This window comes from Phasianus colchicus, chromosome 16, assembly GCF_987193195.1.
Source record: "Phasianus colchicus chromosome 16, bPhaCol1.hap1.1, whole genome shotgun sequence".
NCBI classification, from domain to species: Eukaryota; Metazoa; Chordata; class Aves; order Galliformes; family Phasianidae; genus Phasianus; species Phasianus colchicus.
The window spans coordinates 16,044,825-16,063,094 of record NC_143451.1 but is presented as its reverse complement, the minus strand read 5'-3'; the positions used below and the strand labels follow the sequence as shown (position 1 = coordinate 16,063,094).

At 40.7% G+C, this 18,270-nt stretch overlaps 2 protein-coding genes across 20 annotated transcripts in view; one reads left to right on the top strand and one right to left on the bottom strand.

Annotated features, from left to right (window-relative positions):
* LOC116237657 (uncharacterized) overlaps window positions 1-18,270 on the bottom strand; it is a 308,029-nt gene that overhangs the window by 82,632 nt on the left and 207,127 nt on the right. The gene's annotated exons all lie outside the window — the stretch shown is intronic.
* The window catches only part of SHISA9 (shisa family member 9), a 157,674-nt gene that overhangs the window by 126,819 nt on the left and 12,585 nt on the right, over window positions 1-18,270 (top strand). For both annotated transcript variants that reach the window (XM_090151299.1, XM_031606985.2), the window contains exon 4: window positions 12,483-12,638. In XM_090151299.1, coding sequence (XP_090007425.1) covers window positions 12,483-12,638 — 156 coding nt within the window. The remainder of the gene's footprint in view (window positions 1-12,482; window positions 12,639-18,270) is intronic.

The following is an 18,270-nucleotide window of genomic DNA, read 5'->3' as shown; positions in this document are numbered from 1 at the left end:
CACAATAAAAAGGTGCAATAAAGAAAGGAATGAAAGAAGATTGCTCACCTGTATCAGAAGGTCCGAGGTTCACAGGGGAAAGCTACACGAGGAGGGACCTCCAGGCAGAGATCCCAGCCCAGTGCCGGTCAGCCCTTAAATGAGGTCTAACAGCTGCAGCCAGGCTGCACCCCTTCCAACCGCGCAGCTGAATTGCTCTCACCTGTGTTCCTGGAGCTGACCCGGTCCTTTCCCAGGTGATCAATCAGTGGTTCAGGCCATGACTCAACAGTTACCATACAATGATTCACACTGTGGATGTTTCTATTATAATCAGAAGAGTTCAACACCTTTTATTTTCAACTGACTTGGCAGAAATTAGATGGGAATATTCATAGAATCATAAGTTTGGGAAAGACCTCCAAGATCATCCAGTTCAAGTCTACCTACCGCTAGTATTTCCCCACTAAACCACATCCTATAGCTCAATCTCTAAATGGTTCTGGAACATTTCCAGGGATGGTGACTCCACCACCTCCCTGGGCAGCCTGTTCCAATACCTCACCGCTCTTTCTAAGAATAAATATTTCCTAATATCCACCCTAAACCTCCTCTTGTGCAACATAATGCCATTCTCTCTTGTCCTATCACTACTTATGCAGGAGAAGAGGCTGAGCCCCACCTCACCACCAACTCCTTTCAAGGAGGTGCAGAGAGCAATAATGCCTCCCGAGTCTCCTCTACTCCAGCCTCAACAATCCCAGTTAGCTCAGCTGCTCCCCATAAGACTTGTGTTCCAGGCCCTTCACAGCTCAATAGCCCTTCTCTGGACACACTGCAGGGCCTCGGTGTCCTTCTTGTAGTGAGGGGCTCAGAACTGAACACCGTACTCAAGGTGCAGCCTCATCAGAGTTCATCCTTCTGTTTCTCTTGGCATGCTCTAGAAGGGTAACATATGCCTATAAATTTGCCTTCTCAAAGGAGAATCCTAGAAGCAAGTACAGTGGAGAAAAGAAAGTGATCAGCAAACTCACCTGGTGCGACCATTCTGGACACAGCTGCATCAGGGACGTATCCCCATTCCTGCAGCTTCAGGGTTGTTCAGCGCTGCCATTCTTTGGCAGAAACAAAAAGATATACTGTATATACATTTGCTTCCCTGCGTGGTACATAGAAATAGAAGTATAACTGGCTCCTGAAATGCAGCCATGAGAAGGAACGAGGCAAAAGGATAAGTAAAGCTCCTGTATGACTTTAATGAGAACAAGCACTGGGTCCTGCACTTCAGTCACAACAACCTCATACATCACAACAGGCCTGGGGCAGAGTGACTGGAAAGCTGTACAGACAAAAAGGATCTGGGGGTGTTGGCCAGCAGCGTGCTCAGGTAGCCAAGAAAGCCAATGGCATCCTGTCTTGAGTCAAAAGTAGTGCAGCCAGCAGGAGCAGGGAAGCGATCACCCTTCTGTACTCAGGTCTGGTGAGTCTGCACCTCGAGTGCTGTGCTCAGTTTTGGGCCCCTCACTACAGGAAAGAAATTGAGGCCTGGCAGCTTGTCCAGAGAGGGGCAACAGAGCTGTGAAGTACAAGTATTAAGGAGAGAGGCTGAAGGAATTGAGATTGTTCGGTCTGGAGGAGTGTCAGAGGAGACATTATTGCTCTCTGCAACTCCCTGAAAGGAAGCTGTAGCGAGGTGGGGTTTGGCCTCTTCTCCCAGGCAGCTAGTGATAGGATGACAGGTAATGGTCCTAAGCTGCACCAGAGGAGGTTCAGGTTGGACGTCAGGAAAAATTTATTCTCAGAAAGAGTGGTGAGATACTGGAACAGGCAGCCCAGGGAGGTGGTGGAGTCACCATACCAGGCATTCAAAAAAGGATAGATGTGGGACCAAGGGACATGGTTTAGTGGGCACAGTGGTAACGGGCTGATGGTTAGATCATCATCTTAGTCACCTTTTCCAACTTTAATGACTATGATACTATGATACTAAAATGTCTAGGATAGAATGAGGGACCCAGAAGGCTTCCCTGTCCACCCTTCCAGCGTTAGCAGCCAGGAAGTAGGAGAAGGCTGTGCCCTTCTGCACATGCCTGCAATGATGGAGAGTGCTGGGCTGGGGTGTGTTGGTGCTTGAAGCTTGTTCTGAGGCAGGCTGAGCAACAGATCTTGGATATGCTGACAGGGAGAAGAGGATTGCCAGCCCCTTTTCACTTCTTGTCTTGCCTTTTTGGCTACAGCCATGATCCTGAAGAGACTGCAGAGCCATCTCTAGCTGAGATGGCTGCTCCTGAGCCCAGTAGGCCATCCCAACAGTGAAGCCAGAAGTTGTTTAGGAGCCAGTGCTCTTCTGCCTGGCTCAGGGTCCCTGCTTGGCCAGGCAGGGACCTCACTCGGTGCCAGCAACACTTCTGGACACTGGGACAGAGCAGGGGATGAGCACAGCTCCAAAGCCAGTTATCTTCGCTCTCCAGACATTAAGTAGAGACCAAAGAGTTAGGCTGAATGTATTTTCACAGATTCTGGCACGAGATTGTACAGACAACTGCAGTGAGGATGTCTTCCAGGGAAAGCAGCACTGACAGCTGTAAACGTGAAGAGAAAATATGGCTGAAGATGTCACAGCATCAAGTGCTGTGCAGACTGTAGGGAGAAGGGGGACATAGAAAACATATAACCTAAGGTAATGTAGAACAGAAATAAGCAATAAAGAAGCAAAGGCTCTGAGAAAAACCTAGCAACACAGCACAGAAAGAAATGCAGATTTACCTCTGGCATGGCAGGATGAAACAGGATGGTGTATAAGACATTATGCAGCAAGACCCCTGAGACACCAATCCAACAAAATGGTCCCAGCTGTAGCACTTGCAACACTGATAACAACAACGTTTATGTACACACACGCACAAAGGAAACATTTAGTACATCTATGGCTCACAGCACAAGCGTTCACACTAGCTCACATGCTCAGTCTTATGTGACTAATCCATTCTGACTTCCATCCCTGGATAGGTGAAAGCTTTTTCTAGCTTTCCCTTCATGTCAGCTTCGCACCTTTAAGATTGTTCTTGATAAAGTAACTTGCCTATGATAATGCAGCCTTTTTTGCCTTATTCTCAGATGGGCAGAGCGACCTGTGCCTCGCCTACTGGAGTTATCTTGATAACTGATTTCAGCGAAGTTTGGATAAAAATATTTGCATTTTGGAAAAAATTGTTAATGAGATGAATAACACCCATCTACATTCAGGGAGCTGAAATCTTTTAAAAGCCATGGAAGTTTGCTTCTTGAAAGCACTAGGATTTTCCCGTATTTAAACATACTTCCATCTTTGCTCCTTTAGCACTCCACAAAAGGCTGCTGAAATGCAGAAATAGAAGTAGGTCACCGTTATGCTGCACGTCAGTGTACGTGCGTGGACATTACTGATGGCAGAAATTACAGAAGAAGAGGTTCTTAAAATGATAGCAGGGCTCAGACAGCAGCTATCACAATTGCCTTTTAAGTCTAATGGTTAGAAATAAAAGGGGAACATTACTGAAATACTAAAAGGGAAATAACATTCCTGTTGATAAAGGACTGCCTATGTCTTAGTTACGGAAATATTTTCTTTTTCCTCTCTTTCTTCCACTCCCATACCTACTGTGTGCTTCCTTCAATAGATCTGAATTTTCATTATCAGAAGACAGGATCAAATACTGGGAAGGCAGAGGAAGTCACTTAGCAGACTTCTGTAAGATTCTTAAGTTAATTTAAAATGCTAAAATTAAATAAATGGCATCTAATAATATGATGTTCATTTCCTTTCAAAATTGCCATTTAAAATAAAATTTAAAAACTAAGAATAAGCCCCTTTCATAATATAAATACATGGGTGATCATTTGAGGAAGGAATATAGTTTAAAAAAAAAAAAAGTCAGATATTGCACTTCTAGCTGAAATCTGAAACGTCACCAACAGCTATTCCATTTGCGAGTAATGAGGAAGTTAAAACCAGAGAAAATTAAGACCAGAAGTAACTGGTCTATGAGCAGTGTCAAGTACACAGCAAGAGTTAGAACCAAGACAATCAGCCACACATTGGTGACAAGGCAGTGATTAAGAAGACCTGTAAATTCTGTAAGTCAACAATGCGTGCCTCTTCTTAAATCACAGAGTTTTCCAAGTATGTTTTCTCTCTGATGAGAATTTCAAGCTCTGTAAACAGGATTGAACTTTCAGACCATCTATCTGCAAGGTATGACGATAACCAATTTCCTATGCTGCATGGTTGGAAGTGATTTACTTGAAAGAAAATGAGTTGGACACTAACCAGATTTCTATTTACCCTTACATACTTAGACTACTCTGCATGCATTATTATATTTTAGGTTTCACTTCACAGGCCTAAAGCAAATGAGATGGGATAGGCTGCCCAGGGAGGTTGTGGAGTCTCCTTCTCTGGAGATATTTGAGAGCCGCCTGGACGCCTACTTGTGCAACCTGGTGTAGGGAACCTGCTTTGGCAGGGGGTTGGACTCGATGATCTCTGGAGGTCCCTTCCAACCCCCGCCATTCTGTGATTCCGCGATAAAAATAAGAGAGAAGGAAAAGATGTATCAGATTTATCCCCCAAACACAGCGTATTCTTTTTCAAAATAAGCCATTTGTCTGATCTTCTCTCTTTTTTTTTCCCTTAAAACTCTTGTGCATATATTTGGATAAAACAAAATTATTTAAATAGGAAATAATTTGAATCTAGCAATTATAGAAATAGCACCATGAACACTATTGTAAAGCAGCCAAATGTTTAACTATTATTCTATGAGGTTTGTTCCAAAAGTAATGCCTCCTATTTTGTGATGTCAGCCCATGATGTCAGAAGCAGCTGTTGGTGGGATGGCAGCAGAGGCTGAACCTTCCCACTAACAAAACACCACAATGTTTTCCTCCTGAACTGGGGAGCACACTGTCTTCCATCTACAGAATTTGCCTTTACTCTTAGGACTATCCTCAGGTATGCTGAAGAGGCCTTGTACTTTTTGACAGTAACCACTTAGAGCCCCCATCCCGCCATCTGACTTTCATTAAACCCAAAACAAGAAAAAGGAAGATTATATGTTATGCTATTTATATATATGCTGGTTAAACCAGTCTCATGTCACAGTACTCCACTGGCAACTGGCAATGCCTACAAACTCAGACAATAACATGCTTTAGCATGAAATTAATTGCAGACAGCATGGAGAAAAGGGTGACTGGGGCTCGGACTCGATGATCTCTAGAGGTCCCTTCCACCCCTACAATTCTGTGATTCCGTGAACATTCCATGACATGTTGTTGCTGTGTGGCCCACACTGTGCCGGTAGGTTGCAGAACCCCTCATGAGAGGCATTTTAAAAATAAGGAATTCCTGAGAGGAATATGGGATAAAAATGATAATCTTTTGAGGAGTTAGTCATTTTTATTTCCTATAATGCTACGCAACAGGATAACATGCGTCCCACTCAGTAATCGGTACATTTTGGTCCCCGTCAATCTAAAAGGTAATGAATTACAGCTATTTCTCTAAGAACAGGACTTCAGAGTGCTCTCTGTGAGTTTTTATTTGCTTAACAGTGACTAACAAAATAAAAATGGCACCAACATTAATAAGACTTGCACACGGGCATCAGGGAAGAAGATATAACAGGATACTGTAGCTTTGCAGCAGCACAGTGATGCATTTTCATCTCTAGAGAGATTCAAAGACTGAACTAAATTATTACTATAAAGGAAAAAGCACACTCTTCTCCGCTTCCGGGTCTGATATGTAAGGATGCCACTGGTATAAATATATGCCACTGGGATAAATTCAGGTGAGATGCAGACTTCAGTTTCTCAAACCCCACCTTAGCTGGATTATCAGATACTGAAATTAACCCCAGAGTGCTGAGCAGCTTCCTCAAATATTCGCTTCATCTCCACCTTAAACTTTAACTCTTCAATTGCTTTTGCCAGTGAACAGTGTGAAACACCTGCAGGCAATTTGCTACCTGCAAGCTACAGGGCTGGGAACCAGTAAGCTAGTAAGCTTACGCATAAATAACAAATACATAATAGCCAGTACATGTTTGTTTTTAATTTATATTGTCTAATCCTCCCCTTCTAAACTGTTAATACATTAGGACAGCCAATAAACAATCTAGCGGAATGCCCCAACTAAGGGAATTTTTAATACATTCAGCTACATGAGAAGTTAGACTTGCTGGTGGTCCAGCAGTCATTACGGCAAGAGAACGCAACAAACACAGAAGGCAGAAAAACATTTAGAAGAAATACCAAATATTATAATGTCACCTTTTCTTCAATAAAAATATGATTATGTTTGAAAGAAAAGTAATTTAAATTAAAGTGATAAACTAGCAAAACAAAGGAGCTGAGCTGGTTGGTACATCTTAGCAGACTTTATGAGAAGGTACAGAACAATTTCATTTGCAGAACAACCGATACCTCACCGGAAGGTGTTAAAGAACATTTTTTCTAGGCAAAAAAAAAAAACAAAAAACAAAAACAAAAAACAAACAAACAAACAAAAAAACACCAAAAAACTGTTCTGTAAGTCAAATTTGCTTAATTTATTTTTTCTTAATTTGCATGGCTAAGAGTATTTGCAGTGCTCAAAATGTAGGTAACTGGCGGGTTTAATCAATTTCTCAACTCTGCTACTTGAGGCAAAAGAAGATGAAGAAAATCAGAAACGTGGGTGGGAGAGAGAACACAGCACTGCTCCTCATCCTCCCACAACTTGAGCATTAGAAATTGATATGAAAGCATGGTCCTGGTATCTCATGAGTTCACCTGCTTATTGCTTCCTTAAAGTTTATAATCCTCTGCTCGTGAAGGCACAATGGGTTGCTCTAGAATAATATTAAAATGTCACAAATCCTATCAGATGACTGTAAGTCTCAGGTTGTAACTGTGAAGGGAAAGCACACCTTTACAGGATACAAAAATAACCTTCATAAAAAGAGGCAGTGTGTCACATAATAAAGGTCTACATGGAAAACCAACCTCAGAGCGCAGTGCTTTTGCAATGCAAGAGCTCAGAAAATATTATAAGAGCGTGAGTGCCACAGTACAGCACTGAGGACAAGAGAAATGAAAAACGGGAATGAGGCTTCCAGCCAGTGATATCCTGCTCCCCCTCCTTGGGTGGAAATAAAACTGCCAACCAATTTCACAGAACTCTGTCCCTACACACTTGGAGTCTGATCAGAAACCAGGAGCCCAAACCTGAAACGTAATAAAGTCCCCATCTCCTAAATCACTGTGTTTACAGAAAACGTGGCACCTCACAGCAGTGGGATACTTTGGTTGCCAGCTCTTGGATTAACTGATACACAGAGATACAGTTGTCTCTTTTCCCATTTGTAACCTGTCACTGGCATGATATTTTTATATACATAAATAATTCCACAGATTTAAACATTAAGTGGCACCAGCACATTCAGTAGAAAAGGGGACCTTTCATAGGGACATTATGTATGCTGGACTTAGGTCCCTCGCTGGACTCAGACTGCCACAGCCCTTCTAAATTTCTTTCATGTTTCAACTACTCCAAAATTTGCTATTCAAAGAAAAATGTCTGACAGTTACATAGGTAAGAGTCTGAAGGATGTACACAGAAAAATAAAGAGATGGAGACTTGCACTGTAAAATCAGTGCTGTCCTCATTTGCACTGAAGATAAAAGCACTGAAAATTAAAAGCCCATCTGTTTTCGAGTGTGTGTTGATAGCATTGCCTGCATCTGACAGCAGTACAGCATTGCACCAGAAGGAAATGGCAGTTTTGCCACTTATAAGCTAGGCAAGTGTATTGTTCGAGTGACAACAGCACTCTGACTGCAGGGCTTACTGAAATGTCTCTGCAGCTTACCTCTCCTGGCAGGAGAAAGTCTGCCTCGTAAGTTACAGACAGAGGGCAGAACATTGTGGATTTTGTGACCTGGCTCCTTGACCTTCTTTCCTGCGTCTGAACGAGCGAGAGATAAAGGATTAGCTAAAGAGCTAAGAGACATTATGCCATCCCATCTCTTGCCAGTTTTCAGCTTGAATCAATAGGCCTTTCTGGGGTCAGTCAGCATTACAACCCTGCTGACTCACAAATGCTTGCAGCAGGGGTTACCCTTCACTTCTTTATGCTACACGCTGTCAGCACAGTCCACAACACCATTTTCATAAGGAGTTTAACACCTTTTTGAATCTGACAGCGCACATGAAGATGTACCTGGGCTCAGCATTTTTCTATTTTGGTGAAAAATACTCTTATCTTCAAAAATCTGCTGGGGATATCCACATGTGTAACAGTATGCAACCACTACCATGGGACACAGCAAAAGATCAAAGACTCTAAGCATGTAGAAAATGAATAACAAACATCACTAGACATCAGGAAGCTGGGCGACATTCAGTGGCACATAGGAGAGTAAAGAGCATTAACATGTAGCATGGGGCTACTCCTACAATTGCTAGATAGGACACACAAAGGCAAAAGACAGTATGTTTGATGACAGGCATTTACACTGTAGACTGTTACTTCTATTAAATAGAAACATTTTTTTGCTGGATGAAATGCCATCCTCCTCATCTCAGATCTTTTATGTGATGGTGATTAGACAGGGAAGTTGCCTGTGTTAGAAGAATGTTCTTATGATAAAGTGCATAGACAGCAAACTGGCTAACAGAAAATGTCACAAAAAGTATATGTTGCCTCAGAACTATCATGCTTAGAAAAAATATGGCTATTCACATGACTTGTGCATCACTGATCAGAAAAAAAAGAGCCTGTCTACTGTACGGAACAGAGACAGACTTGCTGATACAAATAGATGCACAGAAACACAACTCCACGTGAGAAAATGAAGGTAGAATTTCATCTCAAAAGCTTCACTGCAAGGCAGAAAGTGGCCAAGAAACGTTATCCATAATGATCAAAGCTTGTCAGGTGAAGAAGGGCTGAAAGGAGCAAAAATATTTACTTTAGGAAAGGAGAAATAATTGAAAAGCAGAAAAAAAAGTATATAAAGTAATGAGTGGTACAGAAGCTGGATTTGGAGGATCTCTTCTTGCTAAAAGACAAAATCAGTCAAATTGCAAGGCAGAGAAATTAGGACTTGATGATTGCAATGCTTTTCAACTCTGGACTTCTACCTGACTGCAAAATCTTTTCCTTAGATTGTAGCTAATTTACCATGAGCTGAAATACCATCTTATGTCTTTGTGGAGAACTGGATCATGAAGATTTACAGCAGTTAAGAAAAAGTGGATTTTAGAAGAATTTAAAGGAGCGTTGTTTTGGGCTGTAGTTTGTACTGCTGTATTTGGGCATTACCTGCACTCCTGCTTTTGGAAGGGATAAGCACACACCTTCCAGAGACTACGATACTGGGGGCTCATGCACCTTCAGACATCTGGTACTGGACAGAGAGTGGCTACTGAAACTAATAAGGTCAGAAATAATATGTATATATCTACATTTCCACAGACAATGCATTATCTAATGGTAGACAGCCTGACTTTGAGGTATCTACTGCAGAACATACCTCTTACTGCTCCTGCATTTATGATCTGGACATGAATAAAAACATCCTTTAAATATACAACTAATGTAAATCTGGAGGAAGAAGTAAATAATCTAAATAAAAAGGCAATGAAAATGGTAAGTCAAGAACTATGAAGAGAGAGGATAAATACACATTTGTTCAGCTGTAAGAAAATGCACACACACACAAAAAGTGTATCTGCCCTGGTACAGATAAGGGATGCAAGAGTAAGTACTGAGGTGCTGAGCTTCACCCCAGCAGGAGACTCTGTTCCATTAAAATAGTCTTATTATCCAGAAAGGAGTCGGCCTCACACGTGCACATTTACAGGCAAAGTCGAGATTTTAAAGTCCCACAGCTTTGTTAGTATCTGGGATTCAGCAGCAAACAGCACCCACACTTTTAATTGGTGAGGCTTGTAGGATTGTGAGCACTGACCTCATACGGATGCAATACTGGATGAGCTGGTTTTTACAATGAAGTACAATACACTCAAGAGCAAACAGAAAAATACGCATGTTGATACAGTGCAGTTTTTGAGAGGATGGGAGCAGATTTTTCCTGGTAATCTCTAATTGCTCAGGTCTACCCTGTTTTCACAACTGTTATTTTCAACGTTAGGTAGTTCAGGGCATATATTTTTGTCTCAAGTATCTGCAAATCTTCAGCTATTGTAACATTTTGCTTTGAGTTCTCCTTTTTTTTTTTTTTTCCACCTTGTGTGAGTGGTAGATTGTGTTTCTGCAGTGGAAATTTCCAGTATTTCTGTATGTGGTGTAGGATAAGTTGTTTTTCACAAAGACAGCAGCTGAACAGAGGAGAGACTGGGGTGTTTCAACCTGCACAGAATTGGCACAGGCATTAGGTAAGGTAATTAGGTACGGTAGGGGAGAGCCTAGCATAGGACAGAATGAGTGTGCTAATTTCGGAAAAACTGTCCTCCTGTCACCATAAAAAGTACAGAACATACCTAAAAACAATAGGTTGGTAGCAGACATTGTATGGAAATGTAACATAGCAACAGCGTAGGGAAGACTGCGAACCAGAGACACTCAACCAATGAGTGCCAGGAGGACCCAGTGGCTGTGTTGGACCCAGGCTATATAATGGAATGGATTTCGCTGATTAGATGAGCAATTTCTCCCTTTCAGTAGGGGGTGTGCTACCATTACTGCAGCAATGAATAAACTGCTCTTCACAGAGATCTTTGCCTGATTAGAAATTTTTGATCTTGAGAGTGTTTCTCACACTTATGATCAGTGAAGACTGAAGACATGTATGATTCAGATTTAAGCAGGTGTATATATCAAGGTACTAAGACTTTCCTTTAGGCCCTGGGAATCAAGTCCATTGAGAATCTCTCACAAATAGGAATCTTTCTTCAATATATTCACTGTGCCGCAGTTTGGCCTTTTGCTCAATTTACTTTGTGCAAATGGTCATTCGAATGAGTAATCTGAAGTGTGCTTTCTACATGGAGACTTCGTCTCGTGTAAGCAGCTGGATGCAAATGAGTGGCAACATGTAGTCTGTGCAGCAGAGAAAGCATGACTGTCAATAATTTTATTGAAATTCTTAATTTAGAAGAGTTCTGGGCTTTTAATCAGAACAGAAGTCAAAGACAATCTGGAAATGAATGACATTTTTTTAGCTTTCTCTTAAAACTCAAACAGAACAAAATCCCAGAAAAATGAATCCTAGTAAAAATGCTTCACAATAGCTGGAAGAAAATAAAGTACACCTAATTCAGTTTCCCCAGCACATTTCTGGGGTAACTTTCTTCATTACCTTTAGAAAGGTGACTGAATAGAAGTGGTAAGAGACAGAAGACAGAAAAGCAATCCTGGTTAACTACACCTTATTTACACTACTTTCCCAAATCCTCCACAGTTGCAAGTCACTTTGGCAGTGAGAGCAGAAATCCTGGTGCACACAATTCTTTTAACACAGTGAAATCATGACATTTTGACAGACTGAACAGTACGACCGCCCTCAAGGGAACTTCATGGTAGTGGTATCAGCAAAGTGCTGATTTAGATCTACTCAGAACAAAATGAGGGAACGTAGTGCTTAAAGGCTACCACTTTCCTTATATTAAAGGTAATGGCCTCCACCTTCTGAGTTGCCATTACAGCCATGCCATCACTCTTCCTCAAAACCAGAGAGCCATCTGAAGGACACCTAGTCTGGACAGAGTGGTCAGCTGTATTAATTATCCAAACTGTATTCTCAACTATAAAGGACTGTTGAGCAATGACTATCGGGCAAGTGATGGCATAAGGCAGTAACTGGCTTCTGGTTTTATATATGACTTCTAGAGAAAAAGTTACCTTGATGTGAAACTGCAATACCTACTGCCAAGGAAAAGGGAAAAACATAAGGATGTAGTGTGAGCTTTGAAGAAATTCCCTAACGATAGTCATGAGCCAGAACTGCACATTCAGCACTGTAACCATGTCTACAGCACAGAACATAATGCTGTGCAAATAACCAAGTTCATCCAGGTATTAAAAGCAATACAACCATGTATACACAGCAGCCTGCTGGAGTCAATTTAAAGTAGCTTGGCTATTTAACTGCACAGAGGGATACTAGTGCTCGGTATTAAAGCAATCTTGGGATAAATTAGACATTTTGGTTTATACACTGAAGTTGTAATGTTTGTTTTAGTGTTCAATTGTTTTGAAAACTTTGTAGTTCAAAAATCTTCTTTATACAAAAGTTAGCATGTACTACTACAATCATTCATCAGCCTTTAGTCATGATATTAACTGCCTGAACCACAGATTTGCTGTACCCTAACTTCCACTTTGTAGTAAGTAGTGTTCTCTTGCATTGAATCTCACAACATAACCTATTTAATCTACAGTGGATAACAATATTAGAATCTTACGCTTATCTGTCTTTTTTTTAATGCTTGTCGATTTTCTTTATTAATACAGATCCACCACAGATGAATAACGTTATGCCAACATCCCCCCTCCTTCCTCAGATGGCACATCAACACTCATATCCCAGCTTGGGACAGATCACAAACCCATACGAGCAACAGCCCCCAGGCAAAGAGCTTAACAAGTACGCCTCCCTAAAGGCAGTTGGTAAGTCAGTAACATCATGCATGACTTCTGCTATCCCACAGCACACTGCATTTTCTGCTGTCAGCTGACATTCTGCTTCAGATTTAAAAATGAAGTCTTGCTCTTTTTGACCACTTCATCACAGAATTTGTCCTTTTTCATATCATGTTAGTTGGAAACGTATAAAAAATTAACAGGGAAACTACAGTTAGAAAATTGTATATAAGAATTGGTGATCGTACGCATATGTCTAAATATTCATTAAAAAAAATGCCATAACCTTCACTATTTTCAGTAGGTTTCACCTACACTGTATGGTGTTCAGCTCCAGTTCTATCTGCCCTCAACATGCCCATGCGCACACTTCAGTAGGTATTTTCTGCATCTATCCGTGCAAATAAGAACAGTATCAGATATGTTGCAGATTTACAGCACATTAAGACACCTGCTGAGTACTTGGCAGAGGAGACAAACTTGAATGCTTCAGAAGTAACAGCTTTCATCGCATGTTCTGCAGAATGTGCATTCATAGATCACCAGAGGAACAGGCCTTACAATGCCCAATGACTAGTGTATCACAAGGGTCCTAACAAAGATCCTGGTGTTAGCTTTTCTTCTGCTACTGGTTATTGTTATCCAGTATTATTTAATAGAATGAGGGGATAACTTCAAATAAACAGTTACGGAGAGGAAAGAGGACAATGGTAGATAACCACAGGAACATAACTTTCACCTCAGAAGCATAAATTTCTTGTATTTTTCTGGAGCTGCAAATACTGGCTGCACATCATGCAATTACAGAAAGCCTTTCTCAACTTACATGTTGAGATTCTGATGGACCACAATTAATGAAGAACTCCTGGGGCAAGGTTTCCACCAAACAGATTTCCACTAACCCTTGCTCAGCTTACACATATGTATGGTAAAATCATTCCTCCATGAATTCAGATTAACATCACACTTGCCTATTTCCAGACAGAGCCATTTGTCTCTGTAAAAACAACAACACAACAACAACAACAACAAAACACCAAAGAAACAAAACCCAGCAGAACAGCGATTTTCAGCTTTTCAATTACAGACTGACATTCCTATCTTCAAACTTCAGGAAAGCAGAGCTCTAACAAAAAGTACATCTAAGTCCCATCTCAAATACTTTCGTTTTGCTTTAGGTTTTAAATACAGACAGAGTAGCTTTTTATTTCTTCTTCAGCAGGTGGCACTGTATAACGATGTGGCAGTTATCACAGATGTACGCACTGACATCAGGTTTCTACTTCAGATACCAGCCTGGGTCAATTCACCAAAACTAAAAGGTGCTTAATCATAACAAACCAGAACTTAAACATTCAAAAGAAACTTCTCTCAACTGCCCAAGAGCCACTAAATGTTCGTTGTTTTTTTCTTAATTATTACATGAAAACTTAGGTAATTCTTAGGTGTCTGAGTACATCTTTTTAAAGCAGCTACATTATAACCACTACACTTAAATCAAGCTTGAAAGATCGCACATTTCTGCTCCAGAATCATATAATGCCTCTCAGAATCTTAATCTAAATTAAACGTACTTTTAAAGGGACGTTTTCTGCCAGGAGGATGTCACCATCTTCCCATGCTTTAACCCTATCAATTCCCATCTCCCGTCTCATTTTTCTTCCTGCAGATGTAGTGGTCTCAGACCTAGTTAGACAAGCTTTTGATTCCAGTGAATTTTCACAGGAAATATAAAAAAATCACTGCATTGTTATCCACTCTTATCAGCAGAAAACACTGGAGATGTTTGAACTTCTACATTCAGAATTCTTTCCTGGCCTTACACAACCAGTTCAAGACACTCAGCATTTAACTGCTTCTAGACTTTCAAGGCCAGGGCGGCTTCCAGACTCACATCATGAGCACCTGTCAAGATCACAAAGCAGTTTTCCCAAGGTCCCAGCCAAGCCAGGGCTTGGGATCATGCAGACACCAAGCTGACCACACCACACATTGCAGAATTCATTCCAGCTTTATCAGACCTCTGAGAGAAAACAGTAACTGTTTTCTCCCTTATCAGGCTCACCACTACAAATATAACCTGACTGCAACTCAACTTTTCAACAAATGAACACAGACTGAGTTCACTGCTGCCTGGTATTCGTGTCAGAGGGCCGTGACATTCTTCACACAATGCCATTTAGAGTCAGATTTACTGAATCATGTAGCAGGTTAATGAGCCCATAAATTTACGTTTATAGATAGCAGCTAGAGGGTACATTCAGTTGCCACAACAGAAATTTAATAAAGGATACGTTCTGTATCTCTCCTTGCATTTGAGGAAAATCACATTCACTTAAGTGCCTCTCAATCTGCACAATCCCATTGTTCAATTATAGTCCAGCATGCTTAATTATCTTTTTTAAGGAGGAGGTGGGTGGCAACAGAAGCATTCCTATCGCCTTCTAGCAACTGGAATTGTACTATATTAATATCACCCATCATAATGTGGCCACAACTGGTAAGAAGTTTAGATAACTGAAAAAGTGATGTTTTACCAGAGGCAGCATTAAATTAACTTCCACACAGTTGCTTTCTTCTGAACTACAGATGTCCTAAAAATTTGGCTGTAAAACTTCTGAAGTGAGCCACTTATGACTGGCTCCTGTGAAAATTCAGATCATGGAAGTAATACATCAGAGTACTCTTGGTTCTGGATCCCGTTCAGGATCAGCATTAAACTCAGTATCTAAAGCTCAAATGTTCCTGAAAACACGACACAGCAGTGCCACTGGTATTAATTTACATCATGTTACTGAAGGAGAATAACCAATACCTTGGAGGTCAAGCCAAGTTGACTCCTAAGAAGCTATTTATAAGCTACATCCTATACTCCAAATCTTACAGCTTAGCAGGGTGCAACACAATGTGTGCATTGCAGAGTGGTTGATTCAGCACAACAGGGGAAAAGAGAGCTGAAAAGGTCAATATGGATTCTTTTTCTTCAAGAAGTAAAATGCTTTTATGTGAGCCACTTCAAACTACACACCCAAATCCTTACACTCTCTATACAAGAGAATATCTTCCTCAATTTGAAGATATGAATTTACTTGTTGCAGCTTCCAGAATTCCTTAAGTACTGACCAGCGACCACTGGTCAAATTTACCTTTTCCTCTTAGCATCTGCTAGCATTTACATCTCTGAATAACAGAAGTACATTCTATGCCTGTTTTATATTCTCAGATGAGTGCTTTAAGAACAACAAGGTAATAGTGAGCTGAGATTTATTCGTTGATTTCCTCACCGCAGCAGAATTTCTCACTCCTTCTACCTTAACACACACACCACCAGGGAGCAATCAGCAGAAAGCAGAGAGCCCTTGTAAATGAGACACAGCAACATGCATTTCCTGAAAGAACAGATAAGAGACCCATCTCCTTGCATCCTTAGCCTATCTGTCTGATTTGCTCTTGCACTCCGTTAATCCATGAGCTGTCCCTTTTTCAGCTAGAGAATTGTTTTTCACTTGTGCTCAACTTCTCCCATAAAGGAATGTCAGAGATTTTATCTGAGGGAAAAGGGTTATCAAGTTCTTACTTAAGCCTTAATCTTACTTAAGATTAGTTCCATCAGAAGTGGTCACTGTTTGGATATTTCAATACTTTGCTCACCTGAGATGACGTGATCCTGGTTTCCTTCAGTGCTTTGCAGTATTTGACTGTTTGTATTAAAACTGACAAAAGCGTTCTTTTCTGCACAAATTATTCTTATTTCCAGTTCATTAACCATGTTTTTACTCTATGCTTAAACGGTTATTGTTCACTTAAGCAATCCAGACATGCCTAATGCTACAAGTGGATGGAGGTCTTGTATATAAACACCCCCGTGAAACTCAAACCCCAGGGCATACAATGTTAGCTCATCACAAATTCATATAGACCTCATTTGGATATTCATTCTGAAAGCATGTACAGTTCAACTTCAAGCTCCATTCTGCTAAACTGTAAGAGCTGGAATCCACCTGGCAGCTTAGTATCAGTTTCTGAGATCTCAGACCGGCCTCACTATCCCATAGTACTAATCATACCTGTTCAGTCACATAGCCAGGCTCACTAACAGTTAATTTTCTTTCCCAAGTTTCACAGAGCACAAAGTGATCCAATTGTTTTACAGTCTCTTGCAAAAATAATACCCCAAATCCAACATTTTAAGCTCCAAAGGACTGGGAGAAAAGATCACTTGGTTGCTGGAGTGATGCATGTAAAAATGGAGAAAATAAATATTTCTGTAATATGATTTTTTATTTCTTTTATAAACTTCCTTTTTTCTCTCTCTTACCCACACATGCATACACAAACCTCTGAGGAACTGACTGGGCATGACTTAACAGGAAATGATCAGTTTAAATTTTTGCCAAAGGATATGCAATGGACAGAATTCCTACCTGAAATTCAAACTGATAAAACTGTCAGTGATGCTGGGAGCTGTAGTCTCCTGTGGGATTAAATCAGATGTAACTGATTGAATACAGTGAAACTGAAGGAGAATATAATTAGGAGCAGTCTCACCATCACATATCAGAGCATACAGCTCATAGCATTTTTTGAAGCTTCACAGTTCTCTGATCCTAAAGGGAAATTAGACAGTGCCCTAGCTCTGCTTGCAGCTGCAAAACTCTGACGTGAGATTCTGCAAGTATGATACTGAAAGAGTAAATATATACTGTTTAGGTCACTGCTACTATTGTAGATAGTATTGCAACTACAAGTCCAAGCAAACAGCTCCCTCAAAAAGCTGAAGAATATGAGAAAATTGTCCAGTTTGTTTGCTCTTCACATCTACGCATACAAAGGAAATCACCGTAAGTTTAAATTTAAGGTGCTGCCTTTAAACCATCCTCCTATCTAGAGGGAAATACGGCGATTCCATCTAAAGCTTCCAACCTTCAATGTCTACCAAAATGACTGTAACTCAGTGCAGATACAGGATATCTTAGGAGAACAGACATGACTTCACAGCTGCCCGTTAGAAGCTGATAGCCGTCTCACTAGAAGAAGAGATTCTGTATCATTCTGTATAGGTTGTTCTGCTGTTTAAGGGGCCTTTATAGAAAGACAGGGAGAGCTGGAAAGAAACACCATAACTGGAAAAGTGACAAGATGCGACAGGGAATTGTACACAGATTCACAGAATCTGACGCAGATGATTTTTAGAAAAAGCAGAGTTACAGAATGGTAGGACAAAGTATGTTTGTGTTACTTTACTTTCCCTATTACCAAACACAATTGTTTCACTGACAGGTGAATACTCACGTTCCTTTGGAAGGCTTAAAAAGGAAATGCTTTCATTTTGGAAAGAGATCTTCAGCTACTAATACTGTACAAAAATGGCTTAAAAAATCTGAGACATGGAAGCAGCTCTCTGGATTTAACACCTCTAAAACAGAGAAGTACAGATTAATGCATCGTTTGTCATATCTAGAGGGTTAATGAGTTATTTTTGGTGTCTCACACACAATGCTAGACTAAACAATCTGCTTGATTCTGCACTAGAGCTATCTCAAGGAAGTACGACATAAAAGTCTGATATCTATCCTCTACCATTATTCACTCGACCAAGTGCAGCCAGCAAATTGGAAGCTTTTGGGTATTCCTATGCTAAGGAGGTCTTCCATACTTT